General features: G+C 41.7%; 1 protein-coding gene across 9 annotated transcripts in view; it reads left to right on the forward strand.

Annotated features, from left to right (window-relative positions):
• Positions 1 to 18,110, forward strand: part of tns1b (tensin 1b) — a 159,825-nt gene extending 141,715 nt beyond the window's left edge. For 6 of the 9 annotated variants that reach the window (XM_068705120.1, XM_068705119.1, XM_068705123.1 and 3 more), the window contains 15 exons: positions 1,975 to 2,168; positions 2,270 to 2,408; positions 5,556 to 5,651; positions 6,331 to 6,511; positions 6,855 to 7,888; positions 7,994 to 8,080; positions 9,691 to 9,819; positions 10,017 to 10,109; positions 10,837 to 10,914; positions 11,561 to 11,629; positions 11,769 to 11,813; positions 12,227 to 12,395; positions 13,287 to 13,355; positions 13,616 to 13,645; positions 14,519 to 18,110. In XM_068705120.1, the coding sequence (XP_068561221.1) occupies positions 1,975 to 2,168; positions 2,270 to 2,408; positions 5,556 to 5,651; positions 6,331 to 6,511; positions 6,855 to 7,888; positions 7,994 to 8,080; positions 9,691 to 9,819; positions 10,017 to 10,109; positions 10,837 to 10,914; positions 11,561 to 11,629; positions 11,769 to 11,813; positions 12,227 to 12,395; positions 13,287 to 13,355; positions 13,616 to 13,645; positions 14,519 to 14,657 (2,552 nt within the window). In that variant the 3' untranslated portion in view covers positions 14,658 to 18,110. The remainder of the gene's footprint in view (positions 1 to 1,974; positions 2,169 to 2,269; positions 2,409 to 5,555; positions 5,652 to 6,330; positions 6,512 to 6,854; positions 7,889 to 7,993; positions 8,081 to 9,690; positions 9,820 to 10,016; positions 10,110 to 10,836; positions 10,915 to 11,560; positions 11,630 to 11,768; positions 11,814 to 12,226; positions 12,396 to 13,286; positions 13,356 to 13,615; positions 13,646 to 14,518) is intronic. The other 3 variants (XM_068705127.1, XM_068705121.1, XM_068705122.1) reach the window with 2 other exon arrangements.
• Positions 18,111 to 18,704: the final 594 nt, after the last annotated feature.

Genomic DNA, 18,704 nt, shown 5'->3' on the forward strand with positions numbered 1-18,704 from the left:
TAGAGTTGGAATGAACGCCATTATGACGTTTCTGTTCTACAAGCACTATTACACAAATGTAGAGGTTTTTTTTAAACAAGAGGCTATAAAGAAACTAGAAAATACAGTTCTCTCATTGATCTGAACTTACCTTGCCAGGAATGCAACCCCTTCACTCTTACCTTAGATGACCTCGCCCAGTTGCAGGTGTGCACATATGGAGACTCTGGATCACCTATCAAGTTGATGTATTTGGAAACAACCCCATGCTTATCCACATGATGACTGGATTTTAAGTAGCTGAGAAAAGTCAGCCCTCGAGAATCTCCAGCCTTCCCAGCTGGAAGCCATTAGCAGTCGCTAGGGCAACAACGCAGTGTTTGACAGTACTCTGCTGCTGAGCAGTGCATCGTGGGTACATCTGGTTCTCAGTTTCTGGGCTCGGTGCGATGGTGGGTGTGTTCCTGTTTGGGGGTGTTGACTGCCTACATGCTTTGCAAAGCTGTCGGTTCAAAGATTTTTTTAACCAACCCCTCGCCAACACCAAGCATCCTGACAGATAGCATGATTGGCACTTTTTTGACTTCTCTCTTTTATTTAAAAATAATACATGTATAAAATAAGTACATTGATTTATAAACAGAAGGTAACTTGGAGGTAAGGAAATTTAGAGAAAATATTTTTTAAAGCCTCAGATTTATTACTGAGGTGGCGATGGCAGCTACCTTCATTCCTAACTATTTAACTATTCAAATTTCCACAGCTGCTATCTATAAATTTTCCCCACAGATATTTGGCCAGGTCTTCGCACCCTCACTTCCCTCAAAATGAAGCTGAGTAAAGAGGATATTACTATTTTCACATACATAACGGGCTCGTAGGGTGTATCTTTTGTTTCTACGTGTTTGGAAGTCTATCAGCATCAAACTGATAAAAGCCCTCAGTCACATTTTTAAGGTCACTGTCAGCTTGTGTTTGTTTTCAGTTTCCCGATGAGATCATTCCATCTTGGCAAAGGCATGTTCTCATGTAGGTGTGAAAGAGGAGCTCTAAGAAAGAAACAATAAATTAACTCAAGGTCCATCCAACACATTATTCATCCAACTGTTTCAGTGAATTTGAAACATGGAGAAAGTAACCCTTAGAAAAAAACAGAGGGTAAACTGCCTCAGCACAAACAACACCACAGGATTTATTCACACAATTTTCCCACTTGTTTCTTAAACCTATTGTTCTCCCCTTTTTTCTCTCCCATTAACCTTCATCTTGTTCCAAAGCACAGGGCAGCCAGTGATATTCTTTCACATTGGCCGTGCAGCTTTGGCAAGCACTTCATGCTTTGCTACCTCCACCCGCCAGTCAATGGCATTGCATATTAGCATAAAACTCTTAACTTAAATCCTGTTTGTTTTATGCTGGTAGCTTTCGTTCTCTCTCTTAGTTCAAACCAGATTAACTGAAATGAGCTTACTGGTTGCTTTGAGGTTCAGCCAGATCTGGCCGCATTGACGTGTTAGATAACAAACATAAAGCTTGCACCAGTGTATCAGAAAGTCTTGATTATTTGTATGAAAGAACATTTTCATTCTTGGTATTCCAAAAAATAGTTCACTTATTATAGTTCCAGCTGATACTAGAAGGGATGGCCATCTTTTTTATGTAACATATTTCCAAGGTCAAGGTTTTCGATACATTTTAAATACTTTTTTTGTTTTGTTGGAGATATCATTGAGTGGGTTTATTAATGAATGAAATAAATCCAATGGGCTTCAGTTTGATCAGCAGCTAACCCTCCATTAACCTTGTGTGTGTGCATGTTAAATTCAACAGTTTTGAGAACCACAACCAAAATGCACACGATGGCCTGTGCGTTGAGCTTTCACAATGGCTGAAAACCTGTAATGACGATGATGGCATTGCTGGAGGAATGAAGTGATAGAGCAGTAGTGACCAGCCCTTGCTAAATTTTAAAACTCAACTTGCGTGTCCTGCCAGGTGTCCAGGCCCGTGCAGTGTCCTTGGACGAGCCTGCAACCCTTCCCCGCCATCACATCACCAGCGAAGGCCAGTACCAGAACGGTCCTGACGACGACCCCTCCGCAGATGTCCCACTTCGGTCCCCCGTCCGCTGTGTTTCTCCGGAGTTTGTCAACGCCATAGCGATGAACCCTGGCGGACGACCTAAGGAGGTAGAGAGTGTACATTTTGAACATACATTGTGGGACAACAAACGTTGTTTTCCCGCCTTTTTTCTTTACGTGTTGACATGTGTTTTTGTCCCGCTCCTCAGAGACACATGCACAGCTACCGCGAGGCCTTCGAGGAGATGGAGGGTGGCCCCATCAGTCCTACACCCATAGTTGGTGGTGAGGTGTTTCCCCAAACCCCTGCCTTCCCCATCTCGCCGCAAACCCCTTACTTCAACCTGTGTAAGTCCCCCCTCCGGCTGACAGAGGGCACTGTGGAGCTCGGGCTTAGTTACAGTACATGAAAACATGATTTAAATTAAATCCTAACTGAAGGTTGTATTTGACAAGAGATTATTCTTTAGATTTATATACTTACATTCATTTTTAAATTACATATTTTAGTAATGAGGTTACTTAGCATTCATCAATTTATGGATGTCTCTCTTTTTATAAGTGTAAGAACAGAAGTTTGAGTACAACTTGTGATACTGAAAACTGTTGTAGGAAAAGTCTTGAGGTGTAAAAGGTTCCCTCATGTTTTGAGACTCTTGGCAGTTGCTCAAGGTACTTAATCTTGACTTGCATTCTCTCTTTATGTGCTTCATTTGGTACCACATATTCCAAGAAGTGTGGAAAAAATCCCCACTATTACCATATTCATTCAGATTGTAAATGGGCTGCATTTCCAATGTACGAGTGGGACGCTGCAGTGCTCTGGCTCATCAAAATGCCTGAGTGGCCGCATCTCGTGAAGACTGAATTTATCTTTTCTTGCAAGAATGTCTGCAGTCATCATTCAGGAGATGAAGAATGAGAAAAAAAGGGGCAAGAGAGACAAAAAAAAGCCAAGTCAGTTTGGTGTAACCGATTTAAATAGCGTCTTTTGTTCAGTATAAATGTTTCACAGAGAATAAGTTGATCTTACAAGAAAAACATGTTTACTCAAAGTCTGGAAAATAGAAAAGATACAGATGGACAAACCAACGGACAAAACCATCTCCCCCTACTGCCCTCTCCCAACTGCCTCTCGCAGTCTCACATGTACTCCACACTAAAAGAAGAGTCACGTGTTAGGTAACGTGTCTTTGGCCAACTCTACCAATGATCTCATCCACTTCCCTTTCTCCCCCATGGCACACCCATAAAATTTAGTCATAAAAGTTATGTTTTGAACACCCGCTCTGTAGCGCAACGCCCCTCCTTCCCATCTACGTGGGAACTGGGACACATCGAGATCAAATTGTTGCATTAGATATGCGTTTGTGATAAAAACAGAAGGTTTCCTTCATTGTTTGTGATTTTAATAAACCTCAAAACTAAATTTGCTTTTTTCTCAGCTGAGCACAAAATTAATAATTGAACAAAGATTTGTTTTGCAGTTATTTGCAAAACTTGTTAAAGGTGCATGGTTAGCTACTTGATTAGTTGACGTGACACTAGATTTATTTCCCATTTATTTCCATTACACAGTTGTCTTGAATAGTGTTGTAGTAGTAGTCCTCAAATCACTTTCCCAAGTTTTGAATTTGCCTGCCCCAAACACACACCACCCACGATTAAATGTGGGGCATCTAGGTGGCAAGTACAAAGAATTGATTTGGATTCTTTGGTAAGTGGAGGATGCACGTCTTTCTACCGGAGTACCACTGTCCCACAATGTCAGCCAAATGGACCCCCCATCCCCATCCCCTCCCTCTCCCCAAGTGAGCTTTACCCATCACTTATCACAGTTCTGCACTGCTTTGGCATGGGAGCCACATGAGAGCAGCACTGGCAACACAATGGACACAATGTAGGACACACATCAGACATATATTCAACAGTAGACTACCTGCAAGTCTGTTGCTGCTAAAACAGATACTTGTGGTACAAAAAAAAAACAGGGAATAACCTCCACTTTCATGCAAGTCAAAAATTAGCTTCACTGTCAGCACACGAACACAATACACAAACACTCATCCATAGACCCAAACACGTAAAGCTTCCACTCTCTCAGCTGCTGCTGCTCTCTGTGTTGCTGTTGTCATCTGTGTTTGGGTTCCTGTTGCTGCCTTGTTTCACCACAATAAGCACCCTGTCTGCCCTCCCCCAGCAGTCTTAATTACCCAGCCATTTATGTCTTGTCCTTTGGTAATTGTGCTAGCATTATGTGTTACCACAAGAGGTTGTTTTTTGTTCCTCCCCCCACATAATCATTTGTGTTTATGCTGGAGGGGAATAAAGGAGTAGTTGGCATTGTTAAAGGAAGGCTAGAGGTGCAGAACAGATTCTTGAATCAAACACATTTACAGTTGGGATGATTCTAGTAGTATAGGTCTAAATATGACAGAGGCTATACACTACTCCTGATCTTTCCCTCCAGTGTTAATGGAGCAGAGACTGTATCAAAGTGCCTATTCTTTCATGGACAGTAATGAGTGGCAACATTTGTGGCACCTTTTGATTCAAAGGAATATAGGGATGTTAGCCTGGTGCCATGACATTGTTCCGATGGCCCATTATTCCGAAAAATGTCCCATCTGACAGGAAGTCCATTTGTCCGACAGCCCGTTAATCCCAAAACAAACTCTCATTGTTCCTAAGGCCCATTGTTTTGAAAGTACAATCTCTGTGTGTAGTAAACAGAAGCACATGCCAAATTGTTATCCAGAGCGACCCTCCCGGTCGCAATATTCTTTTTTCCTACGGAGGTATGAACCGCCTCTGGTTGGCTTACCCTGATATTCTTATCCTACATATAACTAGTCCTACTTCTCACGCCTAAACCTAACCAACCCAACCACAAAGGCAACGAGTAATAAGATGTAAAAAAAATCTGGGGTTTCAGAATAATGGGCTGACGGAACAATGCACCGATTGCTAATGTAGAACTAAAACAAACTTGAATCTACAAATGTAAAAAAAAAATTGCAACTGAGGATTACTAATGCCGTTCTCCTGTAAAATGACAGATTATTGGGGAACCAAACACTCTTTATTCAATTTGACCCAGCTCTGCTTTGTGTTTGCCACAAACCTTACTCTGCTGTTGGTAGAGTGAGGTGGTGTCACATTGTTATTAGTCAAATGCATGTTTTTCCCTCCATCAGAGCATGAGCACACCCCTCTGGACATGTTGCCCCTGTGTGTTGAGATGTGTTGATGCTGTATTGTCTTGACAGCTGTTTACCTGTGTGTTAGTATCAAGACTAAAACACAAAAAAAGACTGTTATTAAAAAAAAAATACTGCAGGCCTTATGGAAATTGACAATTAAGAAAAAAAAAATGTATACACTTTTGCATCATTTTCCTATTTAGTGAAAAAGGGATAAAATAAACAGGAAGCAGCTGTCAAGATGTTAGTGATGCATGATGCTGTGTGCTGATAAGTGTCCCATTCTCATCAGGTCGGTCCCCTCCTGGTCTTGCCAAGACTCCACTGTCAGCGCTGGGTTTGAAGCCTCACAACCCAGCAGAAATCCTCCTCAACCAAACAGGCTCAGGTTGGTTGTAACTCTCACTTTATTATAATCGCAAGCTAATTAAATAAAAGTAGTTTTTGTTTTCTAATGCTGCCATTTTTGTAAAAAAAAAACAAGAAAAAAAGTCAAAGTTATTAATTTTATTGACAGCTGACAAACACAAAAATGTAATTTGCAAAGTGGTCTGACCAAGCGTCAGTGTTTGACGAGTTGGGAAAGAAAACGAGTTGCATAGCCACACACACACCAAATTAAATGAGTATGGCACAGACAAAAAATATTCTTCCCACCTCCTTTGCTGTGCCTCTGTTCCTTTACATCATTCTGTTTCTCTGGATTATCTCCAACGATGCTCCACAGAAGATGAGAGCAGTGAGGGTGAGGAAGGTAAGAGTGCTGCTACAATGCCACAGATCATCAACGTTTTAATCTCCTCCACCCCATTGTTTTCTCTACCTATTGCTCAGCTGTAGTCCATCTACATCTTGCGTGGCAAAACCATTTCCGTTTTCATTTCTTGTCTGGAAAAGAATCACAACCACTCTCATGGCAGCAGTTTTCATGAGACATGTTGTATTGGCATACTATCACCATCACACAACTACAATGCCACAAAGCTAAAGAGAATATCAAATACAGACAGCAGAAGTAAAGTAAATGTGTCGCTCACAAAAAAAACTTTTTTCTCTCTCTCATGCAGCACCAAGAAGCTATGTCGAGTCTGTGGCGAGGTCGGCAGTGGCAGGCGGAGAGCAGTCGACATCACCTCGGAGCCTCAGCCCACTGGGAGAGACTACAGCCCAGCAGAGAAGTCCGAGTCCCACCTCCCACACGCTGAACCCACCTTTGTCCAGCAGCAGCCCCATCCAGAGCTCACAGGGGTGAGCCCAATACATAATGCTCTTTTATTCTTTGGTCCAAGGCCGGATCTTAAACCAGATATTAGTGAATTAGTGAAATAGATATGATATGATATAGATGTGACTTGTACATCTGTCATAGTGTCATTTAGAGCCATAGGTGGCTTCTGCTTTGTAAGGATAAACCTTGCCAATTTCTCATATTTTTAAATGCTATTCATTCTTTCTACTTAAATATTTAGATTTTCTAATTAAATAGGTAACCCTTTAATGCTTTTTAGTCACCAAAGTCATGCGTCCAAATAAACAGTTTGATGTGTGTAGAACTTGAGCTGGTTAATAAACATTTTCAATTTTCTTCCAGTGATCACCCCAGCAGCGTTAGCACTCCGTCCCAACCCACTACTGATTCGGGCTTCCGCTCCCAGGCCACAGAGAGTGCCTACCCAACTCCCACCCCCTCATATCAAGCCCTGAATACCCCCACCTCTTCCTACCTGGATTCCAGCTCTCCGACCTCTTCCTACTTTGGCACCACGACCCCTACGCTATCCTACCTTGGCCCCAGCACCCTGCTGGGGAGCTATGCGGCCTCAGACCCCAGCCAGCCCACCCCGGAACCCTCCCAGACAACGCTGAGCCACGGAAGTCCCCGTGCGCAGCACCGGACCAACATCCTTGGCTCCACCTACAACCCCCTCCTCCAGCAGCGCTCGTGTGCTCTTCAGGAGGGGTCTATCATGGGCCAGCAAACATCACCGGCTAACGGATTCGATGTGGGTATGGTAGGTCTCAGTGGCAGTCCCGTTCTTGGTCGTCGTCCGTCTCAGGGAGCTCAGAGCAGCCCAGTCCTTAGCAGACAGGCCTCTTTGGGACATGGGTCTCAGCGGAGCCCGGTCCTCAGCAGACAGCCGTCCTTGGGCCAGCCCATGCAGAGCAGCCCCGTGCTCAGCCGACAGCCATCGATCACACACCCCCAAGGAAGTCCAGTTTTGGGCCGTCACCCGTCTGTATCGCAGGTATCCCAGAGAAGCCCCAGTCTGGACCGTCACCCCATGCACAGCGGTTACACCACGCCAGATGAGAGACATGGGAACCTGTCACGACAGAGCAGCTCGTCGGGCTACCAGGGACCACCCACTCCCTCCTTCCCCATCTCACCTGCAGGCTACCAAGACGGGGGGATGATGGGGATGGGTATAGGGTTCCGGCAGGGCAGCCCGGCCCCTGGTTTCCAGCCCCAGCTTCCAGAGAAGAGGCGCATGTCGAGCGGCGACAGACCAAACGGAGCGCTGTCCTATGGCACGCTGAACGGGAAGATAATGTCCCCAGTGAGTGGAGGGAGCAACCCCAGCTACTTCCACACCCTCTCTGACTTCTCAAGGTTCAACATGTCCGGTAAGGACATACATTATCTGGAGTGACATGAAGACTGGAGTCCCTCTCTGTTTGCTCCTTCTCTGTCACTTACTTTTTTTGACATTGTTTTGTTTTTTGTTACAGATGGAAGTCCTGAGAGCAGGCTGAATGTCAAGTTTGTCCAAGACACATCCAAGTTCTGGTACAAGCCAGACATTTCCAGGGAGCAAGGTAAGATTTTCCCTTAAATGACCTTTGAACAATTATTGAAAGTTTTCTTACCCTTTGATTTTTATTTCGTGGTGCCTGCTGGGGTTTACAAAGTTTGAATGGATGTCTTTGATTTCAATGTGGAACTAGATCACCATTGCTTCTTGTGGCGTATTCTTTTGAAGCATTTAAAATGTGTTTGATGATTGAACTTTAATGCTGTTGTTAAATATGAAGTCATGGCGTTAACTTTCACGCAAACAAGCATTAGTATAATCACTTTTCATAAATGCATGTCCACGTATACGCAATAAGGAATATTCATGGCTATACAAAACACACACATGCATCGATATATACACATCTCTGTACGTGTGTGTTTGGTTGTGAGGTCAGTGGCTATTGACTGCCCCATCTGCATTTGCTTATGGCCAGTATTGGATTATATCATGTTAAATACAAGCACATGCTCAACTGCAATGACATCACACAAACACACACACACACACACACACACACACACACACAGTTTATACTTAGTGCCATGCACTTCCAGAGGAAAAGCCACACCACATGTAGAGAATTAGGGAACATCTGCATGTGTTACTCATCTCATCCATCTTCCTTCCTTAAACTATCACATGTGGACAGGCTGAGGCCTTGAACTAAATAGTGAAGTAATTCATCTAAAGCTCCTCTCCTTCAACAATAGCGTGTCTAAAGCGAAGCCGCTTGTTAAAAGTTGGAGTTGGAATGAAATATGGACTGACGAGCATTGTTTTTTTTTAAACAAAGGGTCAGGACTTGACTTGCGCCTTTGCTCTTGGTCGTTCTATTAACCTTCTGCTACCTTTTTCTTTAGTTCACTTAAATCCTTTAATGAGCTGACTTTCTCTGACCTCTTTAGTCTGTTACACAAATTTAGCCAATGCAGTATAAAAGGCTTTTCATTACCAGTGTCCCTACAAAACATTGATGTTTCATAAGTACTGTAGTGCTTTGCCTGTTTCTTATCCTGTTTTGTATTTATTAATGCCGTATGTTATTTTACATTTTAACTGTGACCTGTCAAGCGACTGCAGATGTTATTTAGCTCGAAGCCAACTCTGATAAACTAACATTAAATAGCGGCCATCCAGACTGTAAGGCACAGCGTGGTACTGACCCGTCAATTACAAGGTAGCCACACCATAAAGCATAACCTGCTTCATGTCTCTTGTACTCTAAATGGGACCATAATAAACTAAATAAACATCATGTTCAATTGAAATAGACTTGATTGAGACCATAAAGTGAGCAGTAGTGTCATTTTCTCATAGACTTCAATACAATCAGACTTCTTTTTGCAATCAGAGGAGTCGTTCCCTGCTGGAGAATAGACAAGAATATAAGGCACTTCCGCATTGACTTTACTTTTCAGACATGAAGGTTGCCCCTTCCTACAAACCAGATGTCAATCCCATGGTCCCACTAGAGGAAAGGTCAGGGGGTCACCTGTCATCAGGATTAATTGTCCATGGACCTTTAATATCTATACAAAATCCCATGGCAATCCATCTGATACCTGTTGAGATTCATCACTACCCTCACAATTAATTTTGTGACATAACTGAATGCCCACTGTGTTGCAGCTATTGGCCTGCTGAGAGAGAGGGAGCCTGGAGCCTTTGTTATCCGGGACAGTCACTCGTTCAGGGGGGCTTACGGCTTGGCTATGAAGGTGGCCTCTCCTCCACCCTCAGCGCATCAGAACAAGAAAGGTATGGGGCCAGGATGCATGTTTATGTTCGTAACGCAACAAGTATTTACTCCGCTAACTTTGTGCAGCTCCTCTTTCAGTAGAGAGCTACTGTGTTCTTTGGTCAGGGTGGAGACAGACTTCAAGCTAATGCCAAAGATGCGAGGCGATGTCTCCATGGTAATCAGCTGTGACCCCTCTCCCTCTCCTTTGTCGCAGGCGACGTCACCAACGAGCTGGTGAGGCACTTCCTGATCGAGAGCAGCCCTAAAGGAGTGAAGCTGAAGGGTTGTCCCAACGAGCCTTACTTTGGTACGGCCTGAAACACACACACACACACACACACACACACACACACACACACACTCACACACACACACACACTCACACTCACATGTACACTGACAGCTCGGGGAAGCCATGAGGAGTTCGGAGGAAAAGTCACATGCTCCTTTCTGTGCGTCTGTCACAGATCTGCACCCCTTTCCAAGTTGTATAACATATAATCCTAACGTAATTACTGACTGACTGTAGTGATCTAAGTCATGTTCTCCTCACTGATTACACTCTAAGACTGGATGGCGTGCGTGTGTTTGTCTCCTCTGCCAAATAGAAAATGGGGCAAGCTGACTTCTGTAAACTTTTGGATTGCCTCTCCTTGTTTCTTCTTCCTGTCTCCAGACCATATGTCAGTTCCTCATTCTTTTCCCCGTGAAAAGTTGCTGTCTGTAATTGTTTTGTTTTACAACTACTAATACCGACAGAATGGCGATGAGTGTTTTTTCAAATGAATAATAGTTTGTTTGTCTGTAAATGTCACTGTAAATCTAAACCAGATTTAATCAAATCCATCCCACCAAAAAAAAAAAAAGATTGAATCATGGGAAGTGCTGTTCTTCTTGACAGGAATAGAACCAGAAGTGTCCGTTTTTGTTTGTCACGATGGAATTATTAAAGGAGAAGTGTGCTGATTTTTCTTGTCCAAGTGTTTTGTGGCTCCAATGCGTGTCTCTGACCGTGTCTTGTGTCTGTTTGACAGGCTGTCTGTCTGCCTTGGTCTACCAACATGCTATCACACCACTGGCCCTACCCTGCAAACTACTTATCCCTACCACAGGTCTGTGCAGCCAAGCATTTTGAAGTGATTCTGTTGTGTTTGAGTACAGTTTGATCACTTTACGTTAACAGGCTTTCTACAGTTAAGGGCTCTATTTTTAAGGATTACTTCACCCCGAGTAATTTGTATATCAGTTTCTCACCCTGTGTTACCTTGAATTTTTGAATTTTTTGAACAGTTTTGCTGTTGCCCATCGTTTATTTTAACTCATCAAGAGTGTTCTCCGTTTTTTGATTCTTATTCGCTGTAGAGGCAAAAAACAAATTTTCCTTCGTGAATTCAAGGTAACACTGGATGAGAAATTGATATTCAAATGATAACTTTATTCATCTTAACTGAAAGAGTATTTCACAAGTTACACAAATTAACTTTGGGAAAAAGAACTCCTGCCCCACATTTTAAGTGAGTTTTGTACCAGGCATTTCTATCTGTGAATATTTTTGCTGCTAGGTATGATTTAAAACTGATTACCATAAATGTATCTTTATTGCATACTGATATCAGAGGTGAGACTGGAACCTATAATTAACATAGTAATAGGCCTATGCTGATGAACTGATTACAGAAACCCTTGGTGCTACTAAATAAAAACAGAAAATATCAAACTAACTACATTGTAACTTCCTCTGTCTCATGTTTTATGTAGATCTCACCGAGGAAGTGCCAGAAGTAGCCGCACCAAATCCACTGGCTGAAAGGCTGAAACAAGGAGCAGGTAAAACATGAACTCACTTTCATTCATTCTCTTTGGTAAAAGCCATCCTGTGACACTCTCAGCTTTGAGATTCTAGGGCATTAATGACCATGTAATTAACGTGTCCTGAATCATCCTGTTCACTTGTTCTGACAACAAGACACCCATGTTATCCCAGTGCAGAGGGCCCCTGCTGATTCCCATGGTAAACCCTGTGCACTTTTATTTGGAAACTTCCATCTGGAATGTGCATCCTTTATGTCTGTCCGTGTATGTTTAACCTGCACAAATTGAGATTGAGATTAATGATGGCCCCGTTTAATCCCTTGAGATGTATTTAGATTTTGTCTGTTAACATTAGTGTCCGGCTTCTTGTCTGTAACAGGGAAAGTGTTTCATGTGGAATGATATTGGATGGATTCGTTTCTAAAGCAGTTTGACCCCAGCTTTTTTGCGGACAGCATGTTCTCTAATGAGAGGAGGAAATCAGTATATTTGCATGGATAGATCAAAACAGGCATTAATAGCATTTTGGAAGACAAACAGTTTGTGTACAGAATGACTGTTCCATTTGGCATTTCTTTTGTTGTCTGATTTGAACGTCTGCTCTCTTCCCAGCATGCAACGTGCTCTACATCAACTCAGTGGAGATGGAGTCCCTGACAGGCCCTCAGGCTGTTGCCAAGGCCATATCTGAGACACTGGCTGCTGCTTCTCCAGCTACTGCCACCATTGTGCACTTCAAGGTGTCTTCGCAAGGCATCACGCTGACCGACAACCAGAGGAAGTAAGTCTGGATACCAGCCGTACGCTGTTAATGTTTGACTCACAAGATAAACATGGCCTGACGTAAGGAGATTTTGCTGCAGACAAAAGTTGGATGTCTGAACGTAAGATAATAAGTTTGTTTTTGAAGGGCAAGTGTCAACATGAGGCACTGCATAACTGTTAACACAGGTTTAAAGGATCAGGGTCTTATTACTCACTGCAGTGTTTCAATCAACAACCCACTTTAAAGGTTGTTGGACCATCATCCTGTTACGAGCTACAGAGACAATTTGACAACAGGATTATTTCATAAGCATGCAGGGTTTTAAAAACAGGATTAAGGATAATTTGAGCTCTGATTTGATTCAATTTGATTTAAGTACTAAGTCTGTTGTCCCTTCTAAGTGAATTGAATGTTTTTATGTTGTTTTTAACTTGTTGCTATTTTCTTTTTTACTCTGTTTTTTGTGTTTTTAATGTGGTACTCATTACTCATGTGAAACTTTAAGCTGCCATCTTAGTCAGCATCCTCTTGTAAATGCGATTCAAAATCTGAATGGGGTTATCCTGGCCAAATAAAACAATTTGGTTTTGTGTAGGGTGCCAAGATGAATACATCTTTGAACTAAACCACACTTTAAACCCCTAACCGATGCACTGACATGGCTAAGCTTATCACAGATATATTGGTAGCAGTGTACATTTTAGAAGCTGTAGAACATAAATGCAAAAGGTTTGTTTGGTGCTCTGTTAATACATCAAAACAACCATCTATATATGTATATATGTATATACAGAAAAGCATATCATCTCCAAATCCACATAATGCACATTTTCTCTGTGTTTTCTTTATTGTATTTTGATGTTTCTTTAATAACTATTTTTTCACCATTGTTTACTGCTTTTATAGGCTTTTCTTTCGACGCCACTATCCTACCAACACAGTCACGTTCTGCGATACTGACCCACAAGACAGAAAGTGAGTACAGAGACATGAAAATGATTTCCTAAAATGCCAATAGTGGTTTGTTTTTGGCTACCGATGAGTTCCAAATGACCTTAAAAATCTGAAAATGGCTCTTTGTCCACTATTTGTATTATTAGTTCTACTATTATTGTTTGTGTGAGTCCTGAGTTTCACTCTTTTGATGCAGTTGACGTCTCAGAAAACCTAAAAATATACCAGCAAGTCCACAATTCATCAGAATGTTGACACTTACTTTCTTCAAATCTTTACAGGTGGAACAAGCCTGAGGGAGGAACGGCCAAGTAAGTAAACCTCTGTGGATTACAGTGCCACTGTTGATCTGATATTTCTATAGAGCAAGCAGGACGGCGGGGTTACGTGAAGCATGGCATTCAGTGGGGGATATTCACTAAGTCTATTGACATTTGCCCGAACTGAAAGACCGGTTCTGCACAGCTAAAATAGAAGAAAGGCAGCACTGCTGATATTGGCCTGTTGGGGTTGAGCAGTATGAATAGAACCTGCATTGGATTTATCGCCACAATATGATTTAAGCACCCAGTAATATTTTGGTAGGCAGTTGTATAATTTTTTACCTGAATGATACCTACAGGGTATTTAACTAACACACTTATAGTGTCAACCGATTTCAAGTTAAAAGGTAACTTTGCTATTTTTCAACCTTTGTGTCTGAGTGACTAACTGGGACCAGCGTTTTTAAAATTGGTCCAAATAAAATGTTGATGTCTCAACATGTCTCCTTCAATACTGGACAAAATTTCAAAACCTGTTGTCCCCATTACTCACTATGACATAAAAGCATAGAAAAATAGGTTGACAATTTCCAAAGTTACCTTTTAAGCCGGTTTCTTTTGCGCTCCATTGCTCTCTAGACATCTGGATCTCACATCAAAACTTCCACGGTGCAAAACTACAAATCCCATTTCCTGTATCTGGTCTCATCAGTAGTCTTTGCTGGAAATTTGCAACATTCTTCTTAACTACCCCCATATCTAAACACAAACTAGCTTGAATCTAAAGGAAAAGGAAATGTAAATCTCCTATATAAATATATATAATTTCAGTTTATTCAATGAATTAGTCTATTGACATGGATTCCATTGTAAACACATTCCAATGATTTTACAAATGAATCTCTGATGTGGACTTTGCAGGCTGTTTGGGTTTGTGGCGCGTAAGCAGGGAAGCACAACGGACAACGTCAGCCACCTCTTCGCTGAGATGGACGCTGACCAGCCTGCCAGCGCCATCGTCAACTTTGTCTCGAAGATGATCGCCTCGCAGAAACGATGAGCGCTGTCAGCAAACCCCCTGGCACTTTTTTTTTCTTTGGTTATTTTCTTTCCTTTTATCGACGGACACTTACTTTTTTGTTTTGGACAATTCAGCATTTGGTTTTTACGCGTCACCTTATTTCTTCCGCTCTTTTACATTTACGTGCATGTCTCAGTGTGTTTGTGTCTGAGAGACAGGGAGTGTGTGTGTGTGTGTGTGTGTGGTGTGTTTGGGTGTGCGCAGCTTGCATGCATGTGCTTTTCTTCTTGGACGGACTCCAGAATGGACCAGAGGAAGTGCAGGGATGGGGCGTGGTTGTGTGTGACAATGGGACGGGAGGCGATTCTGATCTCCCCCGGCAGGGTAACACATGAACAGGAAGAGGGAATGACATTGTGTGTGCAAATGTTATTTTTTTAGCAGTTGTTTCATTTTTGTTCATTGTTTTTTTATAAAGAAGAAAGAAAAAAAAAGAAGTCAAGTTGTGTGATGTAAAGGTGGATTGTAAATCTATCAGGCTTTTGACTGGTCAACCAAAGATTTAAAAAAAAGTAGTCAGGGCGTGTATAGTGTGCCACTGTCGGAGGGTTGGAAGTATTCTTTTGTAAAACAAATATGGCTGCTTAATCAAAAATACTGTTTCTTTCTGTACTGATACTGTAGGTCAATTATGCGACGTTGCCATCTTGCAAACAATGTTTTCGGACATCTTTGCAGCTGGTGTGTAAATATTCTAGATTGCTTTATGAGTAGGACTGTTCTAGATGACATTCGGTGCCTGACTTTCTTTTGTAATGCAGAGCTTTGTAAGAAAAAAAAAGAACATAAAACTCTCCCAGGCTGTCTTAAATATGCAAATAGCCAAACATGGAAATGAGATTGCTCTCCAAAATCCCACAGGTCTTTCCTTGTTCATTGTAGTAGTGTCGCTAAAGATGCAACAGATGTTGTGCCTCTGAAGTGCAGCTAGGGTCTGGCAATATCGTTTTAAACTACTTTCTTGTGCATCGACGGCATCCAAGTGAACGCCGAATGTCACTGAATCACTGCATCTCAAAGTCTCTCGATCGTTTTGGTCAGACATAGCTTCCCATCTGCTGTCATTCCCCTTACAGTCTGTCTGCGCGGCGCTTAGCCGAGCTATTTCGCTCACTACTGAAGGGCTGGAAGTTGTTTTGCGAGGGCGATCTTCACAGAACAGTGTTGTCCGGTTTGGCCCTGATCACACAGAGAACGTTCTGCAGGAGGAAGCAGCGAGAAACACACTGCTGTTGCGTTTTTTGCAGTTTGTTGTCTTTTTTTTTTTTCTTCTGCTAACGTTAGCTTAACGCCAACTGTACGCTACCTAATGGTTATTAGTACAGTTTAACAACTTCTCAAGTAGGCTACCATACCTATTTGCCTCCAGGCCTGCTGCTTTCTGTTCAGCTCATGGCAACTATTTACAGTTATTAGTCATGTAGCCCCGGGATTACAGCCAAAGTCACCACAATGAGACAAAACGCTTTTAAAAATTATTACAATCCTTAGGTGCATACATGACCTCTACCTTTAACCCATGCTAAGCATTAAGGAGCAACTTAAGTGTCTCGGTAGCTCAAGGACACTAAGACAGTAAGAGCCGGGGATCAAACCGCCAACCTTGTGGTTAAAGGACGACCTGCTCCAAGTTGAATCTTTTTCAACTCGACGCGCAGCAACACTCATTGAAAGCAATTTAAAAAGCCGCCCCAGGCTGCTAAAAGGAGCTCTGTGTGATCAGGGCCTCACACTGCTCTTCACTTTTCTGTGTTCAAAGTTTCCGTCAATAGAAAGAAGCTCTTTGCGTCAGCCGAACAATACTGTTAACACTCACACCCTACCCAAAAGTAAGCTATACATATAAATATACATATACAGATATATATATGAAAAAAAAACTTCCAAACAGTGACTTAAGATATTTATTTTTTTGCTTTGTTGCTCTGTTATCGTGTATACATGTATTATAAAGTATACATCAAGATTACTGAAAGCGAGAAGAAAAGATTGCTTTTTTATTTTGGCTAAAGTCAAGTGCATTGACATATATATAAGGTGTAAAGTGTGTGCATTTCAAATTGTTGTATTTTAAAAATGTTTGTTTTTTTTGTTTTTTTTCACAGCATTACTTCCTTTTGTTAACATTCTTGTTTTCTAGGGAAGGCTTTGTTTTTGTTTTTAGGGGAGGGGAAAATATTTTGTATGAAAGATTGCTGTTACTAAAGTCCAAATTGGAGTTGTCCTAAAAGATATGCCAACACAATTGTTTTATTAACTTAAACCTGCCAAGAAAATACATTGTCCAAGTTTAGCACTTAAATGTTGAAGTATTATCAGTGTGTTTCTACTTGTAAAAAGTGACGATATGGAAATTGACAGACCCATTTCATGTCATAATAATTGCATGTGTGGAGGCAGGACTTAATAATTCCTGTAGTTCTACAGCACCTCAGCATGGGTCTGGAGGAAAACTAGTCAGATCAGTCAGTAGCTGCTGCCCTCATGTGGTGAGGAAAGATCATCACAAAAGCCAACACTTTTATTCTAACAGTGTTTTAGCTGTGATTTTAGCACGTCAAAATGAACTTTAATTTTAATGTTAATTCATACGCTATTTTTTTTTTAGAGTGAGTTTTCTTTTGCGTTCTAAAGGGGGACACATCATGAAAAACTCACTTTTTCAGTGCTTGAGCACATTACATTTAGGTTTGTGGGCTGACTAAGATCAGAAAACATGTGATTGAAAAGCCACTCAGATTTGGCTCCCCTTCCTATGTCACATGCAGGCTCGTTAGAATGACCTGAATTCATCTGAAAATGAGCATGATATGTTCCCTTTAAAGTCCCATTCAAGGACTGAGTAGTAGAGATTATGACTCCCTCCTTCATGTCTGATGCTCTAGGATCACTTGGCAGCATGATGTAAACTAATGAAATAAGGGTTAGTTCAGGGGCCTACATTCTGACTCAAATTTAGCTTAAAAAAAACAAAAAACAGCACTTACAGGGCTTTGATATATGACCAGAATGTTTCATTATTTATTCGCAAGAGCCTGCATGCTCAAGTCAAGTTGTTACCTTAATGCTGCTGACTGTTATCTGTGCACAGTACCCTCAAGTCTGACTCAACCCCGCCCGTTCCAGATCAGGTTTTGATTTTCACGTGACGACTATGCCTTGACAGAAGAATCTATATTTTTGCCTACAAAATGCTTGTTGAGAAAAGAGAACGTCCTTTACTTCAAACTGAATGTTTCGCCATTCGTCTGCCAAGATGGGAACTCCAGTGGCGTCTGCCCACTTTGACAGATCAGTCTGGACTGTAGAATGTGTGTGAATGAGCTACTATGCCTGTATAGAGCTTTGTCATCTTTTGGTTTGCTACATTATATGGCTTTTACTATTTCTGATGGAAAAACACATTAAAAAAGCAGTACAAATCAAAATGTACATCATTTTGTTTGTGTTTTTGTCAAACATGCAATTTGGCTTTTCTGTTGCACTCAACAATGGGAATTTAGAGGTTTCAGCTTAGTTTGCTTTGTTTATCAGCATCCTCCAAAATAACTATTTTTGAGGGTCAATTTTTAATAGAAATTGCCAAAGTTCTATTTTAGATAAATTGCAGTGTACTAGTCGATTGGATACCTCTACAGTATATATCATTCACAACCGTACAATTCTGACTATTTCTATGAAAATGGTTTATTTGTCAATTGCCAAGTATGTTACACACACAAGGAATATGGCTTAGTGATTTGTGCATGACAATAAACAATAGTACAATAGTAAATAGAAGACAAGAGTATGTTAAAACAAGTACATTAGTTGTGTGTCAAGTGTACTTTTCAAGAGAAGAGTTGTGCAAGGGTGTGTACCTGTAAGTAATTGTCCGAGGGAATTAAGTGTCTGAGTCAGTGGGGGTCCCGTGCTTTGTTCATGAGCCCGACTGCAGACGGGAAGAAACTGTTCATGTGATGTGAGGACTCCACAGCGGCGACCAGGGAGTCACACAGGGTGATAGGGGCAGGTCGGTATCAGTTA

Source organism: Cebidichthys violaceus, unplaced genomic scaffold (genome assembly GCF_023349555.1).
Source record: "Cebidichthys violaceus isolate CVI_PGR_0920_01 unplaced genomic scaffold, fCebVio1.0.p SCAF_11, whole genome shotgun sequence".
Classification (NCBI taxonomy): Eukaryota; Metazoa; Chordata; class Actinopteri; order Perciformes; family Stichaeidae; genus Cebidichthys; species Cebidichthys violaceus.